The sequence below is a fragment of the Eptesicus fuscus genome, chromosome 22 (genome assembly GCF_027574615.1).
Source record: "Eptesicus fuscus isolate TK198812 chromosome 22, DD_ASM_mEF_20220401, whole genome shotgun sequence".
NCBI lineage: Eukaryota > Metazoa > Chordata > Mammalia > Chiroptera > Vespertilionidae > Eptesicus > Eptesicus fuscus.
Window position 1 is genome coordinate 38,412,473 of NC_072494.1, and position 27,250 is coordinate 38,439,722.

Genomic DNA, 27,250 nt, shown 5'->3' on the forward strand with positions numbered 1-27,250 from the left:
GTCCTAAGGTAGCATGTCTGTAGTACCAAAGAAGAAGATGGACAAAGGTGATGATTCTGAGCAAAGAGTCAACAGCTGGACAGTGATGGCCCTCGAGGTCTGGAGCATTGCTCAGAAGAGAGGCAGCCCTTTAATGAAGGCCTTGGTCCAGCCCATTCTCTTTCTTGGTTGACTCATCACACATTTCTTTTCTTCGCGCAGCCCTTCCAGACCTAGACCTTCCTCGATGCCAAAACCAAACGCCACTGCTGTGACCGAGTTCCTCTTTGAGGGTTTCTCCAGCTTCGGGTGGCAGCACAGGCTTGTCTTCTTTGTTGTCTTCCTAACTTTGTATCTGCTGACTCTCTCGGGCAATGCCATTATTGTTAGCATTATTTGCATGGACCGTCACCTCCATACTCCCATGTACTTTTTCCTGAGCATGCTGTCCATCTCCGAGACCTGCTATACTGTGGCCATCATTCCCCAGATGCTCTCTGGCCTGCTGAGTCCTCATCAACCCATTGCTAAACAAGGCTGCGCCGCTCAGCTCTTCTTCTATCTCACCTTTGGTATCAACAACTGCTTTCTGCTCATGGCCATGGGATATGATCGCTACGTGGCCATCTGCAACCCCCTGCGGTACTCAGTCATCATGGGTAAAGAGGCCTGTGTGCGGTTTGTATCTGGGTCACTGGGAATTGGTCTGGGCATGGCCACTGTTCAAGTCACCTCTGTGTTTTGCCTCCCCTTCTGTGATGCCTTTGTCATCTCTCACTTCTTCTGTGACGTGAGACCCCTGCTGAAGCTGGCCTGTATAGACACCACGGTCAATGAAATCATCAACTTTGTGGTCAGCATCTGCGTCCTTGTTCTACCCATGGGTCTGGTCTTTATCTCGTATGTCCTCATCATCGCCACCATTCTCAAGATCGCCTCAGCTGAGGGTCGGAAGAAGGCCTTTGCCACCTGCGCCTCCCACCTCACAGTGGTCGTCATCCACTATGGCTGTGCCTCCATCATCTATCTCAAGCCTAAGTCCCAGAGTTCCATAGGCCAGGACAGACTCATCTCAGTGACCTACACCGTCATCACTCCCCTGCTAAACCCTGTCGTGTACAGCCTGAGGAACAAGGAGGTCCAAGATGCTCTGTGCAGAGCCATGGGGCGAAAGCCCCGCTCCCCTTAATGAGGAGTGGTTGTGAAGGCCTTTTATTTGATTTATCAATATGTATTGATCTTAATGCTGTTTCAATAGGTTTGGCTCAGTGGATAGAGTGTTGGCCTGCGAACTGAAAGATCCCAGTTTCGATTCCAGTCAAGGGCACATGCCCTGGGTTGTGGGCTCGATCCCCGGTGGGGGACTTGCAGGAGGCAGCCGATCCATGATTCTCTCTCATCATGGATGTTTCTATCTCTCTCTCCCTCTTCCTTCCTCTCTGAAATCAATAAAAAGATATATTTAAAAAACCACAAAGAATGGTAGACTAAGTTTAATTGGGTGTTAAAACTGAAGGCTTCCATTTGAACTAATCACTGTTCTTTAATGCCCTCCTTCAGAAAAGATAAAAAATGACTTCACATACAGTTAAGAATGTAGGCGAAAGATTTACATGCCTGAGCCACTCATATCCATGTTCTCTCACACACACATGCACATAGCTATACACACCCTGAGAATATGTTGTTATACAACTCCATTAAGACACAGAATACAGCAAAGTTCTTAAGAGCTAATAGAAACCATATTAGAAAGACTTCTGTGTGTGTGTTATTATGGGTGTAGGAGTAATTTTTGCAAACATTTTAACAACTAAGTGAGGAGACATTCCTGTGTATCTTTTCCAGTAGACATTGAAGGTTTTATTGTAATATTTGTTTGCCACTTGCTAAGATTCTATCACAGCCTGAAGAATCATCAAAAGATGTCACACACACTTTCTAAGTGACAGGAACTGCCCTAACTGACCATTCCTGGGAATGAGGAGGGCAAATGGGAGAAATCAAAAGCCACCAGCTACTGAGAGCCCAAAGGTGGGTTGTTCATAGTCCAGAGGTGCCTGAGTGAGAAAACTCCAATTATCAAGCAGAACATGCTGAAAAGCCCAATGCTTTTCACACTTCCAATTCAGGAGTGAAAGAGGAGGGAGGTTGGAAAGAGTCAAGCAAAAATATAGTTTCTTTTGCAAGATAAAGCTAAACTCTTTGAAAGAGTATTCAGTATAAGCACGTTAAAAACCTCTGAAAATATTTATTAATGAGTGCAAGTCTGAAGCTTGACTTAAAAAGAATTTCCAGTAAGTTCCTAAGCCTGCAGAGGCTAATCTTCAGAAATTTCTCCTTAGATACTTCAGCTTAAAACCACAGTTGATAAAAGCAATTCATGTGTGAGCATCACAGAAGGTGAACGCATATGCTCTGGTGGGAGGAAAAATCCGCTCTCTCTCATCCTTCCACTCCACTCTGGCCTTCTATGCTGAGGATCAAGCACAGCCTGAGTTTCACGCAGAGCTCTTACAGGCCCCGGTGCCCAGCTGGTACAAGCGATGACCCTGCAAAAGCTTGTGAAAGTGTCATGAAGTCGGCTGGGCACTGAGGTTGGGACCGGTCAGTGGAAGGTAACAAATCCCCGAAGTAAAGTTACCATGTCTCACTTAGCAAAAAACACTGGCACGTCAAGTCTGAGAGATAAAAGCTATCTTTGCCTTTGTGTCCAGATTTCTAGAAATGATAGAGCCAGTACATTTCTGTGAGGATAGTCATAGAACCATTATAAAAACTGAGTCCTTAGTAGATCTGCTTCATCTAGATAAAAAGGTTAGGTAAAAGTCTGATGGTCCGTGTCACACTTCCTTCTATTTGAAGTGGTTTCTAGTTGAGGCTGTTGTACGCTAGGCTGATTGCTCCCCTTGAGGACCCACATTCATTACTCCAGCTGCTGGGAGTGTCCTGGGCTGACAGTTCTCAGCTGAGTCCCCCTTCAAGAATTGCCCTTGCTAAGAGCTGCCTCCTCCAAAGCCACATGGATGGCCTCCATGACTTGCTATTTCAGGGTATGAACATGGGCCCATACCTCAATTTAAGATGATCAGGAAGGGCGGTCCCAGTTCCAGGGCTCTCAGCTGTGTCACGGTTTGAGGGTTTTAAGGCCTTTGCTGTGTCTCTGTCACATTTCTTTTGCCCAGTCCTGCTTCCTTCACGCTCACGCAGGGGTTGATACTGAGAGCACTCCCTAATAAACTAGTTGCATTCACATCACTGTTTTAGAGTCTGTTTCCTGGAAGCCTCCATTTACAACATTTTAGGGCCCCATTTCTAGAATTGGCAATGGGGCCCCAAATTTTCAGTGTTGATATTTGCTAACTAAGGCAGAAGGCCAGTTAGTTATATTTTAATTAAAAAAAATTTTATCCTATCAATTGAACTGTATTTGCTATGGCTCAGTTCAGTTGGCAGCAGTTTAAATATTATTTTCTTGGAAACAGGTTAAAAATTAAGATATAAATTTTTCTCAGAATCCACAAAAAATCACCCCCTTGTCTTCAAAAATATTTTTATGAACAATTTCAATGTTATTGTTAGATCCATTTTGTCTCATGATTAGTTTAGTCCCTTTCTAATGGGTGGCCTTAGAAGAGGCTATAACTTAGTCCCATTTATTCCATGAGATAATCCTGGGACTCCAATGAATATAATAAAGACATAAAATGAAAAGAGAGCCGAAACGGGTTTGGCTCAGTGGATAGAGCGTCAGCCTTCGGACTGAAGGGTCCCAGGTTCGATTCCGGTCAAGGGCATGTACCTTGGTTGCGGGCATATCCCCAGTAGGGGGTGTGTAGGAGGCAGCTGATCGATGTTTCTCTCTCATCAATGTTTCCAACTCTCTATCTCTCTCCCTTCCTCTCTGTAAAAAATCAATAAAATATATTTTAAAAAAATGAAAAGAGAAATCAACAAACCAAAAATGTCTAAATTCTTTGCTTGAGATTTATTTCGTTCCAGACTTTTTTCAGAGCAGAGAGTTCTGATTATTACTATTTACTAGAATTTCCTTACAAGATGCTTAGTTCAGGTGCCGTAAGAGGGTATTAAAGATATAAGTTTGAGGGAAGGGTTAGATGGAGGAAACAATCACAAGGAAATCTTAGACCGAGCCTCATCCCCTAAGTTCTATGACTTTACACTGCCCAAGATTCTGCCAAGACCTAGAAGCTCATGGATAGTAAATTGAAGAGAGAATATAAAAATGATCAACCTCACTAGCATTCCACCATGTCTTCTCATTCCTAGCTTATACTTAACAATGGTCAAGAGACAACTTGCCTAATCTAAAACCTCATGGTTTTTGCCTCCAGGAAAAAAAAAAATAAGTAGGAAAGAAGAAAAAAAAAACTGGCAAGCCTCAGATACTTGGAAGCAACATACGGTTTCATATGGCTTTTATAAAAATTGTATTTTTCTTTCACAACTATATAAATAAATGTATAAACAGGTGTATAAATGAATCTATACATTCTTTTACTCGTCTAACTGATGTTTATTGAGCACTTATTATTGCATGCCACTTAACCAGTGGCAGTTGGTTTAGTGAGCAGTTCAGGTGAACACAGATTTTTCTATGGACATTGTGAGTGGGGTGTGACAACAGAAGCATTGCGGATGCCTGAAGGAAATTGCTGTTGCAAATGTTTCTTGAGCAGTGACATCAGTTCTTCGGGGGGGTTGGCTTGGGCTGTGGGTCCATACGTTTGTTGCCTTTTCTGGTGCTCTTGATCTTCAAGATGAATGTAAACTGCTGCTGGGTTGAGATAAACAGCCCTGTGTCCACAGCAAACAGGATCGCTACCAAAACGGGGATAAGGAGTCGCTGCCAGTAGTAGCTGCTTTGGTGAGATGTGGTGGAATCTAGGTGCAACAAGAAACATAACATTATTGAATAATATTAAGAGTTGAACAGCAAGTTTCAGAGCTTCATCCTCCCCAAGAGAAGGGTCTGGCATGGTCTTCCCTATTCTAGCATGCCATGGCATTTCTCGGGTGCAGGGAGAAAACACTTCTGAGTTTGGGTTCCTTAGACTGTGCTCCCTGGAGCCCTAGGGAGTCCTGAACCTCTCCCCAAGTCCTTATCTGACAGTTTCTCTAGCCAGTATGTCCAACGGGGAAGGTAATAGGAAAAATAACCCCTTTCTTGAAACTGAAAAGACCAATATCCACATATTATTTGGGATAGAAAGGAGACAAAGTGAGATCAGGGGGTCATCAGTATCTTATTTATCAATCACTCAACCAACCAACCAATCAATCAGTCATCATTCTTGCATGCCTTTTGGGTAAAATGAAGATATTGAACAAAACCATCTTTAAGTTTCCTTCCAGTTTCACTATTTTGTGACTCTGTTACTCTTTTTACAAAGTACCCCTTTTGGCTTTTGGTGCTTATTCTAGAATTATAGAGACCCAGAATATTAAAGCCAGGTATTACTTAGAGTTCACCTAGATCAGTGGCTCTGAACACTGTCTATTCATTACCATTACCTGAGAGAGCTTTTAAAAATACTGATGTGTGCATGTCTTATCAAATCAATTAAGTCCGAATTTCTAGAAATGAGATGTGAACATCAATATTGTTTTTAAATTTCTCCAAGTGATTCTAATAAAGTCTGGACCAAACCCTTTATTTTATCGACAAAGATACTGAACAATTAAATGGTATTTAGGTCTCAAATTAGTTAACAGAGAGCTGCCACTAGAGCCTAATTCCAGCTTCTGGACTCGGGCTTTTGAAGACATTAGTATGAGCCAAGTTTGCCAATTTCCTCCTTGTAAGGCAATTATTTCAAAGGCTCTCTCTTTTAAATGAAGTTTGGGAAGAGCAGTCCTTTTCATTGGCTGCCCACCTGCCCATTTTTTTTCCTCATTAAGCCCTCTCTTTTTTCTCCCCAATATACAGGCACACAGCCTATTGGATTATTGGTTTTCTTACCCAGCCCTCCTAGGCAAAATAGATTAAGTTCTTCACAGCCTTTGTTTCTTCAACTTTGATACTTTCCTTCAATTTAATAAATATAAGTGTCCCACAAGGAGTAGCAGGTGACTTTGAGATCAAAACTAATTGCAATGTGTTATGCTTGGGCAGTGCTTAACAAATTACAAATCCAGTTCACTAATATTACCACATTTAATCTTTATTAAAAAGCCATAATATGAACAGGTATTACTATTGCCATTAAATAAGCAAAAAAATAAATCTAAGCCAGAGATTGAGAACGATACTATAATCCATGTCTCTCTATTGGAAGTTGAGTAGATTTTCTAAGGGATCATGGCTGCCCCCTTTTTACAAGCTGTTACTATTTCAAGTTGAGAGTTCTTCTCTCCCTTCCTCTGCTATAGGCTCCTTCCCTTTCTTTTACTAACTCACCTTTTAAAACAGTACTTTTATTGATTTCAGGGAGGAAGGGAGAGGGAGAGAGAGATAGAAACATCAATGATGAGAGAGAATTATTGATCGGCTGCCTCCTGCATGCCCCACACTGGGGATTGAGCCCCAAACCCAGGCATGTGCCCACCGGGAATCGAACTGTGACCTCCTGGTTTATAGGTCCAACGCTCAACCACTGAGCCATGCCAGCCAGGCCTAACTCACCTTTTTTTACAGTAATCTTGAGGGATTCCGAGGTATGGTTTGTCTTCCCAATTTTGCCTGTGCAGTAATAGTTGCCGCTATCTTCTATGGTGGCATTGGTAATGGAGAGGTTGTAGTTATCATACCAGTACTTCAGTGCTTGGCCATTCTTGTAGTAAATCACCTTGAAGATGTTTCTATTCTTCCAACTATGGCACCTGATGAGGAAGGACTCACCCTCCAGTACCACCTCAGAAGAGGCCTGAAGGAGCAGCCAATCTGAAGAGCATTTATTATGTTACTTATTTAACAATGAACAAATAGATAGATGATATAGATAGATTGGGGATAGACAAATAACAGGTGGATAAAATAAATGAGGTCCTGCATTGAGTCTGTGTCAGAAGCCATTGTCCATCATTAATATATTTCTTGGCTCATAGAGTCAATAAAAAGGAAACAAAATAATGCTTAGAGCGGGACTTCTATATTGATAAATCTTCTCTCTTCCTGAAAAGTAAGTCTGGAGCCATAAAATTTCTCTGACATTTCTGCTGAGCCCATCCAAGGAAGGTCTGAAACCCAGTATTCCCTTTAGCTCCATTGTTGTTAGTTTTAGTCTCTAAGTGGGAAGCAAACCTATTCTGCCTAAGGTATCTTAGCCTAGGACAGTGTCTATTTTGTCTTCTCTTACTTCATGGGGACTTTCAGCTTTATTTTTACTCATAGTTGATCCTAAAACTTCCTCAGAACATGTATAACAATTTTTGTTAATTATTTGCGTAATCATTTACTTAATATCCTTGTCCTTATTTGGCTTTATACTTCAAGAGGTTTGGGGCCATGTTTGTTCCTTACATTATATTCCCAGTGCCTAACACAGTACCTAGGAGTTGATAAGTACTCAACAAATATTTTTCAGTAATGAGCCCGTGAAAAATTAGGTTCCATGACTACTGTCCTTTTAAGAATTGAAAAGCAGTCACCAAAGAAAAATGTTAAATGGAAATGTGGCTAGTTTGTGCAAACATATTTTATTTATGAGCAATCCTTGAGGACTTTACCAGAATCTATGCTAAGGAAATAAAGAAGCTATTCTATACTCCTTTCGTTTTTATTTGCGATTTGCATATGGATGTTAAAACATCTTTCATTCAAGAGAAAAATGCAAAGTTTGTCTGTACTTTAAAATATATTTATATTTTAAAAATATAAAGCAAAATATAATAATAACCTAGACATTCAAATGAAACATTAGCTTGTTCATTCAGCATTTATTAACTAACCCACATATGCCTAAGCAGTCTTCACTAATTATTATCAACAGGAAAATGATGCAGATGAAAAGCAAACATAAACTTTTTTCTTAAGTAAAAATGGAGGACTTGAGGAGCGTACACAGATATCTTTCAAAATGAAGGGTACAACCAAATATTCAGGTCATTGCACATGGATATTGCAGAGCAAATCTTTAAATCAAACCTGTGATCCTATTTCAGATATATAGCTCTTTGCAATAGTCACATACCCAACATGTCAGTGATCACATAATATGCATCTGAATCTATGTAGAAAAGATAGTCAGAGGTGAGATAAAATGGACAAATACCGTTGGAGGATGTCCAGAATATTGAAAGCAGGCAGAAGGAGTAGAGATGCAAGAAGAGAGATTTACAGGTCTGGAGTGAGAGACCCTGAGTGCCACCCTGGTACCCTAAGCCTTAGAATAACTTGTTTGCTCCCCATCATCAGAGAGGCCATTCTTCACTTGGGAAAAATCTGTATTTCCACAGACTTGGAACTTACCGCTGAAGACTTCTAGATACACCGGTTGACTTGGGATAAGGTTTTTGCTCTGACATCTGTATTCCCCGCTGTCCTGGAATGTGGCATGCACAATGTCCAAACTTGGAGCTGTCACTGCTTGCACGGTATTGTTGTGGGTCCACTTCGTGGAGTTAACTTCCAGGGAATCGTTCGCACTACATGTTAGAGTCACATTCTCTCCCCTAAATATTCTATTCCATGGTGGACTCAAGGACACCATAGATTTCCAGGTGGCTTTGGGAAGATCAAATTGTGAAAAGATAAACAGAGAGGGAAACATCATAGAAAATTAATTGTCTAGGCTTCAAAATACAGATATATTAATAGTCAATCAATGGTCCATCTACCCTCTACTGATGTTGATAAGACCCTAACCTGTTTGGTAGGATTTTAAAAAGGAGGAAAAACTGGTGTGGTCCCAGGGAGCTCCCTACCTGGGGAGAAAGACAGGACAAAAATCCAGGATATTAAAAAGAACAAACAAATAAACAAACCAAAAATTTAACATGTGGTATAAGAGAACTCATTTAATTCTCTTGATTTCAGTTTCAGAATTTGTAAATGAGAACTGCTATCTCTTTTCAGGCAGAGACAATGTCTGTCATATTCAACCCTAGCTTGACTCAATGGCTGGCACATGGAATGAATGAGTGAATAATGGATGCATAACTCTGTTGTGAGTGTTTACACAGCAAGCAATATATGCCAATTCTGGAAGGTAACGAGAATGACCAAGAGGATCCATCTTAAAAGGCTTCCAAGAACCAAGAGATGTGATAAAATTTGAACTGAAGCTAAGGAAGTAGCAGGGGGTGATGCAGTAGAAAGAGAGCCAGATTTGAATCCAAGGCACTTGTGTTAGAATCCAGTCCTTTGCTTGCTGTGTAACCTCCAGAAAATCACTAAACCTGAGCTTCAGCACCCTTAATTGTAAAATAACAACATGAAGAATGGTGATATAAGAATTGAGTGAGATTACGTAATAGTGCCTGGAAGAGAAGCTGAGACATTTAAATGTTCCAAAGAAGTGGTTGTTGACAGAAAAAGAGGAGGTGGTGACTTGAGAGAGTGAACTGGTATGTGAGATGCTTTTGAGTGAGAGAAAAGAAGAAAGACAAGGCAAGGTGGACATGGGAAGTGGGTTGAACAGGGAGTTGTAGATTCATAATCAGTAGAAAAATAGTAATCATCATTAGAAAACAAAGATGCTGGAATGAAGGGAAACAGTGTGGGCAGGCAATGCCCAGTCACATTGAAACACTGAGTGAACGAGGACAGAGGACTCACCTGCTGGCATGCCATCTGGAGCTGCAAATGTTCAGAGAGGATACATTAGTGTCCATCCCCAGCCTTCTGAGGCTCCTGAGGACTGGGGACCGGGGTGTAGATGACGTCTACATTCATGGAATTTTAAGGGCTAACCATCTTCCTAGGCATTTGATCCTCAGATAAGGAGATTCTCTTCTTTCTGTACCCCGCCTCCTCCTGTCTCCCCCTCCCCCGTCCTCTGGCGATGCCAGAATGATTGCAAGAAACCAGGTTCTCAGTCTAGCTTTTTGCTGAGATGTTGCTCAGCTCTGTTCCCTCTGCTTTCCAGTTTGTCTCCATTACAGAATCCCTGGGAAATGCCCCACGGCTTGTGCATGGCCTAGGAAAAGTCAGCACCAAAACCAGCAATCCCACCCCAGCTGCTTCCAGATCCATGTTGGCTGCTGCAAGAGGGGTGACTGAACCTCTACTTACAAAAGAGCAGCAACGCTGTCCACAGCAGGGCAGGGCCTCCCATGGAAGTGGACATCTCTCCTAGGGCCTCCAAGTGCAGACTGAGCTGAAGTCTAGGGCCTTAAGACAGACTTAAAACCAAAAAGGAGAAGGAAATGTTTTCTGTGTCCTATCTGGTTACCTGATCAGCTATGCCTGGGTTTGCCTCCTTTCCTGGAGATAAAATTTGGAGTGGTGCCTAATTGGGCAATTTTATATCTACCTCCTTACTCCCCATCCCACCTCTATAGATGTACTTGGAATCTAGTAAAAGACAGATACAGGGCTAGACACACAGTCAGAGGACATTCTTAAACTGTCTATCAATGCAATTTAGGAAAGTGGGGTACAGCTGATGTTTCCTTCATTTCTCACAACTGAAGGAAATGAAGGAAACATCATAATCCTATGAAGCAGGTGCCTTCATTACATTTTATAGGTAGAAAAACTGGAGCTAAGGGAGGTTATGCAACTTATCTTAGGGCAGGTACTAAATGGCTAATTTGAGATTCAAACAGCTAAAAATCTAACCCTAGAGCAGTGGTCGGCAAACTCATTAGTCAACAGAGCCAAATATCAACAGTACAACGACTGAAATTTCTTTTGAGAGCCACATTTTTTAAACTTAAACTTCTTCTAACGCCACTTCTTCAAAATAGACTCTCCCGGGTCGTGGTATTTTGTGGAAGAGCCACACTCAAGGGGCCAAAGAGCCGCATGTGGCTTGCGAGCTGCAGTTTGCTGACCACGGCCTTGGAGGAAAACCCTTAATCATGACAATATACCGTTTATGCATGTCCACGAGTATGGCCAGCGATTGCTGAAATTCTGTTGTGGTTCTCCAGAGCTACTTGTATAGTAGGCCGTTAGCTAGACGTTAACAAAAAGAAGGGAGCACGTGGAACCAGCTGGATTAACTAGGAAAGGACACTCCAGGCATCCAAGTAGGCAGGAAAGTTGCTTCGCGGCCACCCCGAGGAGCTCCCCCCACTGACGGGGGAAGGGAGAGATGGCACAGAGGATGTCTTTTCACTTAGCACAAGCACAAGCACAGTAGAAGCCAACGTGTCGACCATGAAGGGGAGGAGAAAACCCTAGGGAAATCTGGGGAAAGATCAGATTGGATAAAGACACGAGCCAGGGAAAAGCCAGGAACGAGACTATAGAGTCTGAAAGAAGCCTGACTCTTCCCAAACTCAAGGAAAGATAACTAAAGCCTGTCAAAGGCCTGTCTCCGGGTGGCAGCTACATGGGCTGGAGTGTGCAGTGCCAACCACGGCCCAGGCGCCACTGAGTCTTGGTGACGGACGTGCAGATAGACCAGGAGGCAGAGGGAAGTTAGGTGACTTGCCCCAGGTTAGCATTGGGTGCTGGAGTGATAATAGCTCTGGAGTCTGTTGACTCTCTTGGTTGGGCCTGGTGGGCCCACGTGTGGGCTTGCAGCCTTGGAAGCTGGACTTCTTCTGCGGTGAGATGGAGCTGAGCCACCTGGTTGTGGATGAGACTTTGGGCGAGGTGTACCTGGGGGCAGTGGGCGCGATCTACCAGCTGATGCTGGGGAAGTGCCTCCTCAAGGGTGGCAGCCTTCCCAAGGGCGCGCCTACAAATCTTGCCACCGTCGCTTAAAATCCTCCTATGGGTGTTATCTCTAGGGAGGTGACCTCTGTATCTGCTCTAAATTGCTCTGCCAGTTTGTTCAGCTGCCTGCCTCAGTTTCCCTATTCCACTTGTCCTGTCTCAATAGTATCTGTTGTGAACATTAAAATATTTAATACAGTGAAAAGTTTAGAATAGAGCCTGGCAGATAGTTAATGCTTTGTATGTTAGTCATTACTGTTACTATGATTATTTTATAAAGAGCTTTGGACTTGAAAATAGAAGAGAAAGAGACCACAGGGGAAAAACCCCAAAAGCTGGAAAATCCATCATTGGGTCCATACATCCTCCAAAGGATGCAACCAGGCCACACAGAAGCAATTGCATCAGTGGGGCAGGGCCCGCCTCCCACACACAGGGCTCCCTGCATCAGGAGACTTTGTTCTAGGGGGGTTCTGAGATCATTCCTGGGTGTGGTTGTGGACAGAGAAACCCTAGTCTTGCAGAGTCAAGCCAAATGTACTGTAGGCCAGGTTTATTTTATGCTTTCTTACAGAATTACACAGTTAAAAAATGGAAACAGCCTCCTCTTAAAGGGATTCCTTTAGGTTGTTAGCTGATAAGAACAAGAGGTCTTAGCCCAGCCAAGAACATTTGCATTTTAATAGGTAAATTTTGAAGCCCTAATCCTTTAGGACCTGGCTGAACAGCACTGTGACCAGTGTGTTTCTGGGGGTGCGGGTGGGTAAGAGTGGGGGCTGGGAAGTGAGGACTGCCAGGGAGTTGTCTGAACCTCTCAGGTCATAGAGGAACTTGAGGAAATGTGAGTGTGAGTGTGTGTGTGTGTGTGTGTGTGTGTGTGTGTGAGTGTGTGTGTGTGATGGGGCGGGGCGGCAATGAGTATTGCTTGTTGCTTGTCTCAGTGATGGGTCTACAGATACATTTTCAGCATTTACTGGCAGCCAAATGTCCTGTAATACCCAGGATGGCCTTGCATATTAAAAATTGATCAGTCAGTTCTTTTAGAATTATTTGAGCCTTTGAGCCTTAAACCGGTTTGACCAACAAATGCAAAGTATTTTGTTGTTTTTTATTTTTTTGCATATACTAGATTTTACAACCAAGAAATCATCATGTATATCGAGGGGAGTCTTTTCTTTGCTTTTCCTGGAACAGCATCATTAAATTGTTCACTATTTCAGAAAATCTGATCACCAACAGCTACACCGTTTAGATTTGTATCACCGACACCTTACCCTCATATCAGGCTGTATTTGTTATCACCATATTCATCATGAATATATTTGTTCATTATAAAGTTATTTTATCCTTCTTTATATTAAAATTGGGAATTATATTGATTTAAAAAATAAAAATGTGTATTGGTAGGCGAGGTGGATTCAGTTTCAGGCTCCTGAAACTTCCACAATTTTAGGGGCCGTCCTTAAAAAAATGAATAGAAAATTATGAATATAATACTCGATGTTAGAATGACTCTGTAGAACAAAAAAATCAATCACAACAAATTACAAAATACAAAAGCTGAAAAATAACGTGAACATTACAAAACCCAGGAAAAATGACCATGTGCTGCTTGACACCCTGCTACAATACTTTCCTTTTCCTCCGTATCTTTGCTACATCCTCTCATCAGCTATCATAATAATATTTTTATAGAGAAACTAGAAATATAATTCATTCTTTCCTCTAGCATCACTGATCAGCATTTATTTTCTATTATTGATAGTTGAAGTGCATTAAAAATGCAATTCTTATGAGATATTCTTGCCTTGTGTAGTACTACTAGAGGTTTGTGCCTTACAAACACAAGAATTCTGATAAATTTTACATTGTCTTATTCCAATCAAAAGAGACAAAAACATCATGATGTGTTTATAATTTTATATTCTGTATTGAGTGTATTCCTGGTAAGAGAGAACTTCCATTTTCACTAGACACAAAGGAATCAAATTTTCTGCTTACACACATTCTATGCTTGGAAAAAAAATGACAAAATTGCCTTCTGACTCCAGATATTTCAACCTTGGTTTTCCTTTACCACATACAAATGTCCAGTGTACCGGAGCAGGGGTTCATGCTGCACATGGCCCTAGGCCCTTCACCTTGTGCCCCAAAGCCAGGAAAGTGGGTTCTTTGGGAGGATTTTTCTGGAAGCCATTTCCGCCCCAGAATGGCTCGCAGTACCTTACCAAACCTGGACGTGATTATGAACCACATACCTCTGTTACTCGAAACCAGAAGTAAACATCCTCAGCTTAAGTTTACCTTAGCTGGGTCCCAAAAGCTTCCTGCAACGAATATCATGCTCCTGATAGGAACCAAAATGTGACAGAGGGAAGCCTGGGGGGGAGAAGAATGTGGTTAAATATGTTTCATAAGTTTTACAGAAACGTATGACCTTTTCCAGGGTTTTGGAGGTGTCCTGAAGCTTAACTTTCATTAGTTACACCATAACTCCATCTCTGGTAGGCAAGTTCATAACCTATGGGTTTCTTCTCAGGGTCACAAAGAAAATGTTCCAAATGTAGGTCATGAAAGGGAGCCTGGCTGGATTGAAAACCACTGGCCAACATTTTAAAGAAGGAGAAAGGGCCAGAAGAAAGGGAAACAGAAGCCTAAATAGAGGAAGTTCCCAATGGACCTTTCCTTCAAAACGAACCAGACTATTATAAGAGGTTCAAGAAAACAACAGAATAGTAAGTGTCTGCTCAAAATTAAAATGTGTGTTCTAAACACTGGACTGAACATTGGAAATAGTGCAGTGTCAGAAAACTCAGGACATTTTGGTAGCCATTCCTATAGGCCAGAGTTTCTCATAATGAAAAAATATGTACATTTTTATTGGAGATAATCTTAAAAAATTAATGTAAATATATTATGACTCATTCAGATGACCATTTCATAACCAGAAATTGCTACTTGATTTCAGTGCCTACATTAGCATTTTTTGTTTACAATTTACAACTGCATCCGGTGACTATCAAATTAAGTCTCGTTGCACCTAAGAACATGCATTAAAATAGAGAAAAGTGGCTGAACCAACATGAGGCCCACCACAAAAACCTCATAGGCAGACAACAGTATGGTGATTACCAGAGGGAAAGGCAGGTGGGGCGGGGGGTAGGAGAGGGTAAAGGGGAGATTAATGGGGATGGGAGGAGACTTGACTTGGGGTGGTGCAACAAGCAAGTCTATTGGTGCCATTTTCCCAAAGAGCTCAGATGACAGCATTTTTTAGCAATAAATTATTTTTTAATTAAAGCATGCACATTGTTTTTTATACATACTGTTACACACTATGAGACTACAGTATAATTTAAACATAACTTTTACATGTACTGGGAAACCAAAACTATTGTGTTACTTGATTGCAATATTTGTTTTATTGCTGTGGTCCGGAACCACACCTGAAATATCTCTGAGGTATGCCTGTACAGATATACATGAAAAGCTTCCTTTTGTTTGTTTGTTTGTTTTGGCTGAAAATTTAAAACTGAGAAAGGGATGAGAACCGAGTGCTCTTAAGGACTATGTAATCCAATGCGAGAAGAAATACAGTAAAGGTATGAACAAATAAGTAAACAAAAACATATCAGGCAGGGAGTTAAATCAGAGTAATGTGATGAAGAGTGAAGTATTTAGGTTAATACTAAATTATTCATACTAAGATGATAACTGCAGTAGAATCTCTCAACAACCTCAAGTTCCCTAAATCATCAGATTAAATGATATTCACCATCCTCTCTGCAGAACAGGTGGGCAGGTGCATATTCTATGCTAAATGACCACCCCTGGTAAGCTTCTCTCTAGTAGAAATAGCAGGAGTGAGCAGTACCACGGAATCATGGCTCAAGAGAGTTTCTAGGCAGAGAGTGATGAACATCAGAGTTACCAAGTAGGAGGAGAAGGATGAGTTTGGTAATTAGAAAAATGTTGGTGTAGTCCCTGTCTTCCAGAGTCTGTATCAGCCACGGAGGCCCTTCATCTCGACAGTAAACTCACGAAAGTGACCAATCTCTGAGGCATTACTCAAACTCATAAGATAACTCAAAATGCTAATTCATTCATTTTTAATGATAAATATACCAGACCAGTCTTTTCCGTGTGGTTTTTGCTTCCTGATGGATATAAATAATTTAGTATATTAAAATGCATGTCCGAATGTTACTTACTGTTTCATTCTTACCCTATCAAAGCGTGTATCGCAATACATGAACGTTGCATCTTTTCTTGTCTTGCTCCTCATCACATACTGTATATGTTTGAGTCGTTGCTCTTTACCTGGTGCTTAGCACAGTGCAGGGCATACTTAGATCTTTAATAAATAATTAAGAGATACAGATAAGCAATTAGCTCATTGACTACTTCTATCATGATGTCACACCTAATAAATCATTCTCCCCTTCCTTAGAGACAATTTTCTTTTTTAAAAAAAAAAATGATCTCTTAAAGAACTAGAGACATGTTAGACAACTCTTTTCTCTGATTGTTCATTATTTATGAAAACGATTGATCTTGTCTTTGTATTTGTACTTAGGAAAATGATCACCCAAAACCATACTCTTCAATTAATTCCTATGGTAATTAGTATCATAGGATATTTTCTTTTATGACTAATGGCCTGCCTGCCCTATTGAGACATATAAAATATAGGAAAGATATGGTCTTCTAATCTTTTTTGTACTATTCTAACCACAGGACATTAACTATAAATTTAATTATCTGGAAATACAATATAATAAAGTCAACAAATTAAAAGGAAGATAAAACTCCTTGCGCTGCTAATTCTGGTTTATAGGTACCCTTCCCTGCAGTCACGTGGCTTAAGAGAGTCTTCTTAGACCTACTTGTCATAGTCTCTTTGTAAACAAACACTTTATTTTACTTTTTAATCTTTATTGTTGAAAGTACTACGTATGTCCTCCTTTTTCCCCCATTGACCCCCCTCCTGCCCTCCCCAGGCCTTCACCACCTTATTGTCTGTGTCCATGGGTTATGCATACATGCACACAAGGTCTTTGGTTGATTACCTCCCACCCACCCAACCTCCCCGCCTTCCTTCGGAGATGAGCTTCGAGATTTGCACTCTTACCCTAATTGACAAAAAACACACACACACCTTCTTCTTTAAATAAATAAATAAATATCCATGGAATAAATGTAGAAGAAATGGCATGATTAGCAAAACACTGTTTGCAACCCTTACTAAAAAATAATTCAGACAGAAGTCATCAAAAAATGAAATAATAAAAGATTGATGGGATAATTTTGAATAGAGCATCAAGCTCTTGCAACATGAAACACTGATCAATTTAGCATTGCTTAGAGTGGAATAATCAAACAATATCTGCCTCTTGATTAGTGTTGCCAGATAAAATACAAAATGGCTAGTTAAAATGAATTTCAGATAAATAATTAATAATTTGTAGTATAAATATGTACCTTGCAATAGTTGGAATATACTTATCCTGAAAAATTATTTATTGATTATTTAAAATTCAAATTTAACTGACTATTCTGTATTTTTATTTGTTAAATCTGATAACCCTGTTAGATGTCATGCAAAATTTTTGATAGTAATATAGTATATAATACAGTTTATAGAATATATAGTATAATATAGTTAACATAATTTAATAAATCAAGCTTGCATCTAATTAAGCTTTTAGAACTAACTTCCAGTCTATAGGAAATACAGGATATGAAGAACAAATTAAATGATGCAATGAGTAAACAGATATGTAGAAGGTGAGACTTTGACCTAGTTTTAAACATGTCAAAGAAATGTAAAAAAAAAGGTGGGGGAGAGTGGTAGTGGCCAACCCATGCTCAAAGCAATGAAGGATGAGCTTATCCCCAGGGGCTATTTGATAAAATTTAAATACAGTTTTGGATTTCCCCAATTTAGTGGGGGCAGGGGAGAAGATGCTTCTGACATCCAGTGAACAGAAGCCCGAGATGCTACTAAACACCAAACATCTTACAACACACAGGACAGCCTCCCCTGCTCACCTCCTCCCTGCCTCCACGCTCACAACAAGGAGGTTAAGTGCTGGTGAGGATGTGGAGAAAGGGTCCCCAGTGCGCCACTGCGAGTGCAGACTGGGACAGCCACCTTGGAAAACAGTGTGGAGGTTCCCCCCAAATTAAAATGGAACTGCCATTTGACCCAGTGAGCCCATTTCTAGGGACATTTCCTAAGAATCCTGAAACACCAGTCAGAAAGAATATATGAACCCTGTGTTCAGAGCAGCATCATCTACAAAAGCTAAGATCTGGAAACAGCCAAGTGCCTATCCATAGATGAGGGGACAAAAAAGCTGTGGTACATTTCTACCATGGAATACTGTGCAGCTGAAAAAAAGAAGGATCTCTTACCCTGTGGGACAGCATAGAGGGACCTGAAGAGTGTTATGCTAAGCAAAATAAGCCAGTCAGAGAAACACAAATACCACATGATCGCACTTGTATGTGAGATCTAGTGCACAAAACACACTGACAAACAAAAGAGATCCAGAGACGTGGAAGCATGGAACAGACACGACTTTCAGATGGAAGTATTGGGGGGACAGATTCACCAAAAAACTTATTCAATGCATAAATGCATAGCTGATGGTGAGGTCCTGAGGAGGGGCAGGAGTGGAGAGGAGGGGGTTAATGGGGGAAAGAAGGAGATCTCTGTAATAGTTCCAACAATAAAGACAAATTTAAAAAATAAAAATAAAAAATAACAATAACAAAATGTCAGTAGTGCCCCTATTGGGAAACCTTTTTCCAGACTAAAAGAGACTTTAAAGACTTAACAAACAACCACATGCAATGGATGGTGCTGGTTTGGGTCCTTAAACCGCACTGTAATATAGAGCAATCCTATGATTAAAGGCAAGGCAGCTATTTTAAAATGACAAGGGAGGAAATTGTTTATTGATATAAAAAAGGTTCACCATACATTGTTAGGAGAAAAAAATATGGGTATAAGAAGTTTGCTAAACTTCATTTTGTTAAGAAGGACAAAAGAATACAAAAATAATGATCTTATTTTTGGCATAAATCTAAGTGTATGTGTCTGTAAACAGATACACACATATGACTGACTGCGTGGAGAAAAGATTTGAGACAATTTATCAAAATGTTAATTGTGTTGATATTTCTAAATTGGAGATCATAAATGATTTACTTTATCTTATTTTTTTCCTCTTCTGTGTTTTCTAAAGTGAACATAAATTACTTTTTTAATTAAAGGGAAAATAGTATTATTTTATTTATTTACTAGATCTTTATTGTTGAAAGTATTACATATGTCCCCCTTTATTCCCCATTGACCTCTTCTAGCCCGCCCCCATCTCCCACCCCAGGCCTTTACCACCCTACTGTCTGTGTCCATGGGTTATGCGTATATGCATACAAGTTCTTTGGTTGATCTCTTCCCACCCATCCTCCCCTGCCTTCCCTCTGATATTCAACAGTCTGTTCCATTCTCCCATGTCTCTGGATCTATTTTGTTCATCGGCTTATTTTTTTTCATTAGAAAATAGGATTATTTTAGGCAGAACATTCTTCATCTAGTTTGAAGATAATTATAGCAATCTCCTTTTACAGGCCACGGCTAACATGGCTCCTCAAACATCTCCTGTGGGTGCAGAGGTCATCTTGATGCAGCTGTGCTGAGCCAGAAACTGAACTTGATGGAGTAGCGATCTATTGCTGTTTCATTTTCTCTCCAGCAAAATCTGTGCATGAACTGAAGGGAGCATGAGGAATAGGTCTGCTGTTGCCAAGAATGGGAGGTTGCTCTCCCTAAAGGAGAGAGTTGGGCTGACGTGTATATCCAATGAGACTTAAGAATACTGGCTGTAGGAAGAGAAGCTCTAGCCCCTATAACCTCTGCTTGCCTCCATCTTTATCTTTTAATCCTCACTTGAGGATATGTTTATTGATTTTAGAGAGGGAATGATGGAGAGAGAGAGAGAGAGAGAGAGAGAGAGAGAGAGAGAGAGAGAGAGAGAGAGAAATATAAACATCAATCAGCAATCTCTCATATGCTCCCGACCAGGGATCAAACCTGCAACCTAGGTATGTGCCCTGACCAGGAAGGGAACAGGCAACTTTTCACCTGATGCTCCAACCAACTGAGCCACCCAGCCAGGGCGCCTCATCTTATTTGAATAAGTTACAGGAAGTTGGTTTCTCTCAAATCCTAAACAATCTAAAATTTGGGGTTTTCTCTGTGTAAGCTTACTAAGTATTCGTAGAGGTTTTCTTCATTAAAACTCAATGCAGTGTTCGTTTCTGAATCCCCAATAGTGAGTACTAGTAAACACATGGAGCCTCTCTCATCTGCTTCCCCTTTTCCTAATGAAACCTTTGAGACCTGCTCTAGGATCCTTGCATTCTACCTCTTAGTACCCGGAGGGATTTTCAAAGGCGTGCTCCCAGGAGGCTAGAGGCAAAGGGATTTTCTCCTCTTGGGGAAAATAAATATCCAAAGCTCCTTGAAATCTGGAGTTTAAGAGATGGGATTTTTCCTGTGCCACTTCCCCAGCCAAAGAAGCCAATGCCCCAGCCTCAAGGAGCTCAGCAGTTACTTGAACTTCTCTCTGATACCAGAGCAAGCTGACTTTCCCTTGCTTTCTTGGCTTTGGCTTCCACAACAAAGTGTTTTCCTAGGCTTCCTCTGAATAGATTCGGCCCCTTCCATTCCTTTGAAAGATCACTATCTGGAAAGAGGCTCCTTCCTATTGCCAAGGTCAGAAGCAGTGAGTTGCTGTTGGCAGAACAAAATGAAAATGGAATGCCTTGTATATTTTTCAAAATCTTATTCTTTTCCCTCTATGGTTTTAGGTATTTGTTTGCTTGTATTGATTCTCATATCCATTGATATTCTATTTCTTTATGCTCATCTTGCTGTGGTAATGGATTCAAGGACATGAAATTTAGCAGACATAATAATGATCTTCAAATTTTAAATACTCTCTGGCTGGAAAGGAAACAGAAGGTAGGCTACTGTGGGGAGGTGGAAAGTTGCAGGCAGGCAGATATTGAATCAATATAATGTAACATTTTCTAAGAATTAAGGTCACTCAAAAATATAATTAATGACAGTATATCTATATGAATATAAATGGAATATTATGCACCATTGAAAATAAAGTGTGAGATAGATTTATAGTACTATTATGGAAAGTATTCAAGAAAAAATATTTAAGTGAAAAAACTACTTGTGAATTGGTGTGTTCCATATAATTTCATTTGTATAAAATTATATGGAAATATGCATAATTGTGCATAGAAAATTGCTAGAAAGAAATAAATAAATTTAAAAAGCAAACATGAATTATGTTTCCTTCTGGACTAGAGAATGTAAATTACAGAAGGAGAAAACTACCTTTCCCATTTATACTCTACTTTACAGATGGCTTTTTCCCCCTTAAGCATTTTTATAACAAAAAAACCTAGTTTTATATTTTTAAGTAAACTTAGTATCTTAAATAAAAAGAGAGGTTGCTAACTTGTAAGATAATAAATTTCTAATCGTTGGAAGCACTGAAGCAGAATTTGGTGAACTATCTGTGAGCAGTGCTGGGCTTTTAGAGTTACCTCCTAACTCTAAGTTCTATCATTCAGCTCTAATGAAGGAACTTTCCAGCTTGCTTCCAACTGGAAAGATCTGAATAACGAAATGGATTAGATGAACCCCTTGCCCAGGATTGCTTGTCAGGTCTCAGCAGAAAATGATTTCTCTAGAAGGTAGTAATTTCTCATTTTTTAAACTGTGGAGAGATGTTTTAGACTAAAGACCCAGAATATAAAGAAACAGAAAATGGTGTCAAATGCTGCGTTTCTCAGTGACATGGTTTCCCAGGCGGAGGCTGCTATGTGGTCTCAGGGATCATGATCATATTGCAGTCCTGGTGCTATCACCCATCAGGTCTTCGCCATTGGAGGAGTCATTGTCTTCCTGGGGGGTGATGAGAGAGGGAACGTAATTTCAGTGATGCACAAGCACATTTCAGTCTTTTCTCTTCCATAGCCTGGATGAGTTTTTCTGTTCCATTTAGTGTAGGTAGGATTGATTTTCCTCTTCCATAGATCTGAGTTTTGTTCCATACTAAATTAGGAACCACAGTAAAACAGAATTGCTTAAAGACTAGCTTGTTTCCACATGCCTGAGGAAAATTAACACATGCATATTGTACTGTATATTCTTCTCTAAATTTTGAAATATTTTCTTCTTTATTGTTCTTAAAAATCCACAATAAGAAAATTTCAAAATCTTACCTCACCCAACTATTTACATCTCACTGTACTAATACTCGGTTTGACCCTGTGGTTAATAAAAATTTTAGTATTTTTTTCATCATGGATTTCTTCATTAAGGTCTAAAAACTATTGTATTAAACTTGTATTCATCTCCATTATTGACTTTTTTGGGGCTCCCTTAACTTTTGCACCCAAGACCAGCGCCTCACTCACCGCCCTGTACTTCCAGCACTTCTCAGAAAGACTTTCTCTCTGCCAACCACCATCTTCCTTTACAAATTGGAGTTCATTTCCTCCAGATGTGGTGCTGAGGTGCTCCAATGGCTATAAAATGCCCGTTCTGTCAGCTTTCCTGTCTTGGCCGTAAATTAACCCCCTACTTTCACCTGTTCTCCTCAGGCCTCTCTGCAATCTCGTTATAGAGTTCCTTTTTGTAGCAGAATTATTCAATTTGGTTGTGTTTAGAAGATAGTAATTAAGAAGAAAATATGTATTATATATAGAGAACGATAACTTAAGATTCTCCATTTACTACCTAGAAAAAATTATTTTTAGCATTTTGGTAAATTTCTTTCCAGCCCTTTTTAGTGGCAGGTGTGCCATTGAATGCATTACCTTCATTTCTTTCTTCCTTCGTTTTCTTTTCTTTGTATTATTTTTACAAAATTATGGTCTGTCTATGTATCTTTGTATCTACCTATGTATCTATGTAACTGTGTATGTATGGTGCAGAGTTCCCATTAAATGAATACGATATAATTTATTTAATCATTCCTTTTTTCATTTACATTGTTTTTGGTCTTCATTATTATAAACTAGAGGCCTGATGCACAAAATTCATGCAAGGGGCTTGGCCCTTGAAGCTGGGGCGGCTTGCCTCGGCCCTCCCAGTTGTGGAGACTTGCCTTGGCTCTCACAGCCCTGACTTCGTCCAGAAGGCCGTGTGGAAGGACGTCTGGTCATTTGGCTGTCTGGTCTAATTAGCATATTATGCTTTTATTATTATAGATGATATTATAAAACCCTCTTACACATGCATCCTGATACATATCTCTGATTATTTCTTTAAAGTAAATAATTGGAAGTGAAAATATTAAGCCAAGGAGAATGGGCATGTGTTATAATTAATTCACTAATATTTTACCTACTTATCTAGATAATCCTAAAATTTTTCCAGTTTTCCTAATGATTTTCAATTTTTCTAATTTATTCCTCAATGTAATCTCATTCCAAGAGTATGGTATTTGTATTAACCATTTGCACTTGCTTGCTTTTTTCTTCTACTCGAGATTTAATGCTAACCATGTCGAGTCACACTCGACATCCGAGTGCAAAAGGTTAATACTTGTTATTAATTTTTTTTATCTGTTCACACTGGCCTTAGAATTAATAGATTGAATCTATGATTTTTAAAATTTTGGACAAATCACCTAATCCTAGGTGTTTTAGATTTTCCATCTGGAAGATGAAGATAATAATTACCTAACACGTGGGATTGTTATGTTGTTAAATAATATATGTAAAAGTGCTTTATAATCTAAAAAATGTAATAAGGGACTATTATTTTTGTTGTTGTTATCATTATTAATTTTTTTAAATGAGAACGTTGAGATCCCAAGTTACCCCTCAAATAGAAAATAGGAGAAATGTGCAACCTGGTTTCCCCAGATACCCAGTTCATAATGCTGAAGAAATTAGAAAAGAGAGTTCAGAGTAGAGTAGTGAGTCAGACGACCTACAAAAACTCATATGCAAGTACAAGCTAAAAAACACAGAAAAATAACACACATTTTGTGAGAATTAGTTACAGAGCAACACTAGGAATTGGAAAGGGCTTGGATTGATAGGTTTGAGAAGTCTTTCTGTGCAAGAGGAGACTGGAGTAAAGTATTGACTAAAGAGAAATACATGCTTCATTAAAAACCAATGCAAGAGCTTAAAACACACACACACACACACACACACACACACACACACACACACAACCCTCATAGACACAGACAACAGTATGATAAATCACCAGAGTGAAAGGGGGTTGGAAGGAGATAAAAAGGGTAAAGGGGAGATTAAATGAAGATGGAAGGAGACATGTCTTGGGTGGTAAATACACAATACAATATACAGATGATATTCTGTAGAATTGTACACCTGAAACCTATATAATTTTATTCAACAATGTTGCCCCAATAAAAACTTTTTTTCAAAATGGGGAAGAGAGTCAGGTTTGAGGCTATTGAATATTTGTGAAAATATTCATGAAAGATGCAGACAAGTGAAACAGGGAGAAAGCAAACACTTATCTGTTGCTTAGCAGTTTAGAAGGGAAGATGTTTAGGATCAAAATTGTGCTTTAAACAAAGTAGAATAGATTGCTTGTTTTAGGTAAACAAAACCATGCAACTGTAATCCAGGAGAAAATGCTTTTAAACCTTAACTATGCATTTTCTATTTCTTTAGCCTCAGTATTTCCTCATCAGGAAATCTGTTCTAAACTTGCCCAGTTATCCTTCTTTCTACCTTGTCACAACACTGTGTATTCTTCTTTACTGTTGTACATACATCTGCATACATGGAATTACTTCCTGATTGTGTTTTTCTGTCTTCACCTATTAGTGAGCAGTGGTCTCCATTTACCCGGCATCCATCCAGAAACAGGTCCTTATTATCAGCTTCTAGAGTTCTCCTGCTCAAAGCATCAGGCACGGATGTATTCTGACTGATTGGCCTAAGTCTGCAGCTTTCAGACGTGGAATTTATCGATGAAGAGAGAGAACTACACAGTGGTGAGTGAATTTTTTTTCCAGGGTTTTTCCAGCTTTCATGAGCACAAGCTTACTCTATTTGCAATATTTCTCACCTTGTATGTTTTAACCCTGGCTGGCAATGTCATCATTGTGACAATAATCAGCATTGATCATCACCTTCACACCCCCATGTACTTCTTTCTTAGTATGCTTTCAACCTCAGAAACGATGTACACGTTGGTCATTGTACCACAGATGCTCTCCGGCCTCATAGTACAAAGCCAGTCCATCTCCTTGGCTGGCTGTGCCACCCAGATGTTCTTTTTTATCACTTTGGCCGTCAACAACTGCTTTCTACTCACAGCAATGGGGTATGACCGCTATGTCGCCATCTGCAAACCTTTGAGGTACACAGTCATCATGAACAGGAGGGTGTGTGCCCAGCTGGTTTGGGGGGCCTGCAGCATTGGCCTGCTTGCGGCCATAATTCAGATTTCCTCTGTGTTCAGTCAGCCCTTTTGTGGTAAAGAGGTGGCCCATTATTTCTGTGACATCCGCCCAGTTATGAAACTCTCCTGTGTTGACACCAATCTACATGACATAATTAATTTTATCGTCAGCTCACTTGTCATTTTGGTGCCCATGGGTTTGGTCTTCATCTCCTACATCCTTATCATCTCCACCATCCTCAAGATTGCCTCAAGTGAGGGCCAAAAGAAGGCTTTTGCAACTTGTGCCTCCCACCTCATTGTGGTCATTGTCCACTATGGCTGTGCCTCCATTGCCTACCTCAAGCCTAAGTCGGAGAACACCAAAGACCAGGATCAGCTGATCTCAGTGGCCTACACCATCTTTACTCCTCTCCTGAACCCTGTGGTCTATACTCTGAGAAACAAGGAGGTCAAGAATGCCCTTCACCGTGCTATCAGCAGAAAACCTCCTGCCTAGGATCTTAGGTAGTTTGACATATAACCTATCATAGTCAGGGTATTTTTGCAATCTGAAGAAAAATTATCTTATTTTAATTTTTGTGTGCATTTGTCCAGTTTTCCCATCACCATTTGTTGAAAAGACTGTTTACCCAATTGTATATTCTTGCATCCTTTGTCAGAGATTAATTGACCATATAGGTGTGTGGTGTTTTTTCTTCTGGGCTCTCTATTCTGGTCCATTGATCAATGTGTTCGTTTTCATGCCAGTACCATGATGTTTTGATTACTATGGCCTTGTAGTGAATTTGAGATCAGGTAACATCATACCTCCAATTTTGTTCTTCTTTCTCAATACTGCTGTGCTATTCAGGGTCTTTTGTGGTTCCATGTAAATTTCAAGATTATTTGTTCTAGTTCTGTGAAAAATTCCATAGTTATTTTGATAGAAATTGCATTGAATCTATAGATTGCTTTTGGTAATAAGGATATTTTATCCATGTTAATTCTTTTTATCTGTGGGAATGGTATATACTTCCATTTATTTGTATCTTTAATTTCTTCCTTCAATGTCTTATAATATTCTGAATACAGGTCTTTTACTTTCTTGTCTCAATGTATCCCTAGGTATTTTTTGGTGCAGTTGGAAAAGTGATTGCTTTTATTCATTTTTCTTTCCAATTGTTATGTTTGTATAAAAATGCAACCAGCCTTTGCTGGTTTGACTCAGTTGATAGAGCGTCAGCGCACAGACTGAAGGGTCCCAGGTTCAATTCCAGTTAAGGGCACATACCTCAGTTGAAGGCTCAATCCCTGGCCCTGGTTGGGGCGTGTTCAGGAGGCACCCAATTAGTGTGTCTCTCTCGCATTGATATTTCTCTTTCTCTGTTTCTCCCCCTCCCTGCCATTCTTTCTAGAAATCAGTAAAAAGATATCCTTGGGTGAGGATTAATAAAAAAATTCAACTAATTTCTGAATATTGATTAATGTTATATTCTGCTAGGCCGCTTTCTTACACCATTATAAAAATAAACTTAAAATAGAGTTAAATGCATGACCCCAAACCATAAAACCCTTAGAAGGAAACAGTAAACTTTCTGACATAGTTGTCAGTAATATTTTTTTGGATATGTTTCCTCAGGCAAGGGAAACAAAAATAAAATAAACACATTAGACTACTATCAAACTAAAAAGATTTTGCACAACAAAGGAAACAATCAACAAAATGAAAATGAACCTTCTGAATGGAAGAAAATATGTGTCAGTGATACAAATATTTGCCAGTGATGGAATTAATATTCAATATGTAAAAAGAACTCATACAATATAACAGCAATAAATTAATGAATTAATAAACAATCCAATTTAAAAATGGGTAGAGGAACTGAATAGACATTCCTCAAAGAAGACATACAGATGGTCAATAAATGTGAAAAGTTGCTCAATATCAATAATCATCAGAGAAATGTACATTAAAACCACAATGAGAAATCACTGCACACCTATCA

The 27,250-nt window shown here is 39.8% G+C and overlaps 2 protein-coding genes across 5 annotated transcripts; one reads left to right on the forward strand and one right to left on the reverse strand.

The window, feature by feature from the left end:
• The first annotated feature begins 226 nt into the window (after nucleotides 1–226).
• On the forward strand, nucleotides 227–25,761 carry LOC103297540 (olfactory receptor 10J3). 2 transcript variants are annotated; one of them, XM_054711630.1, is made up of 2 exons: nucleotides 227–715; nucleotides 24,814–25,761. In XM_054711630.1, the coding sequence occupies exons 1-2, from the start codon at nucleotides 227–229 to the stop codon at nucleotides 25,759–25,761; spliced, it is 1,437 nt and encodes a 478-aa protein (XP_054567605.1). The 2 variants fall into 2 exon arrangements, with proteins under 2 accessions (XP_054567605.1, XP_008152486.2); XM_008154264.2 differs by lacking the exon at nucleotides 24,814–25,761 and having other exon boundaries at nucleotides 227–1,168.
• FCER1A (Fc epsilon receptor Ia) lies at nucleotides 4,387–10,279 on the reverse strand. Of its 3 annotated transcripts, none has more exons than XM_028129384.2 (5): nucleotides 10,175–10,279; nucleotides 9,719–9,739; nucleotides 8,411–8,665; nucleotides 6,626–6,883; nucleotides 4,387–4,884 (listed from the first exon to the last, which is right to left on the reverse strand). In XM_028129384.2, the coding sequence occupies exons 1-5, from the start codon at nucleotides 10,227–10,229 to the stop codon at nucleotides 4,685–4,687; spliced, it is 789 nt and encodes a 262-aa protein (XP_027985185.2). In that variant the 5' UTR covers nucleotides 10,230–10,279; the 3' UTR covers nucleotides 4,387–4,684. The 3 variants fall into 3 exon arrangements, with proteins under 3 accessions (XP_027985185.2, XP_054567607.1, XP_054567606.1); XM_054711632.1 differs by lacking the exon at nucleotides 10,175–10,279 and adding an exon at nucleotides 8,807–8,865; XM_054711631.1 differs by lacking the exon at nucleotides 9,719–9,739.
• Nucleotides 25,762–27,250: the final 1,489 nt, after the last annotated feature.

Bases quoted from the DNA above. Each gene is read 5' to 3' on its own strand.
- LOC103297540 (XM_054711630.1), top strand. From the start codon at position 227: ATGCCAAAACCAAACGCCACTGCTGTGACCGAGTTCCTCTTTGAGGGT. The intron at 716-24,813 runs GTGTTTTGCCTC...TGCAGCTTTCAG, and splicing joins CCACTGTTCAAGTCACCTCT to ACGTGGAATTTATCGATGAA.
- FCER1A (XM_028129384.2), bottom strand. From the start codon at position 10,229: ATGTCCACTTCCATGGGAGGCCCTGCCCTGCTGTGGACAGCGTTGCTG. The intron at 9,740-10,174 runs GTAAGTAGAGGT...GAACATTTGCAG, and splicing joins GACAGCGTTGCTGCTCTTTT to CTCCAGATGGCATGCCAGCA. The intron at 8,666-9,718 runs GTGAGTCCTCTG...ATCTTCCCAAAG, and splicing joins TCCAGATGGCATGCCAGCAG to CCACCTGGAAATCTATGGTG.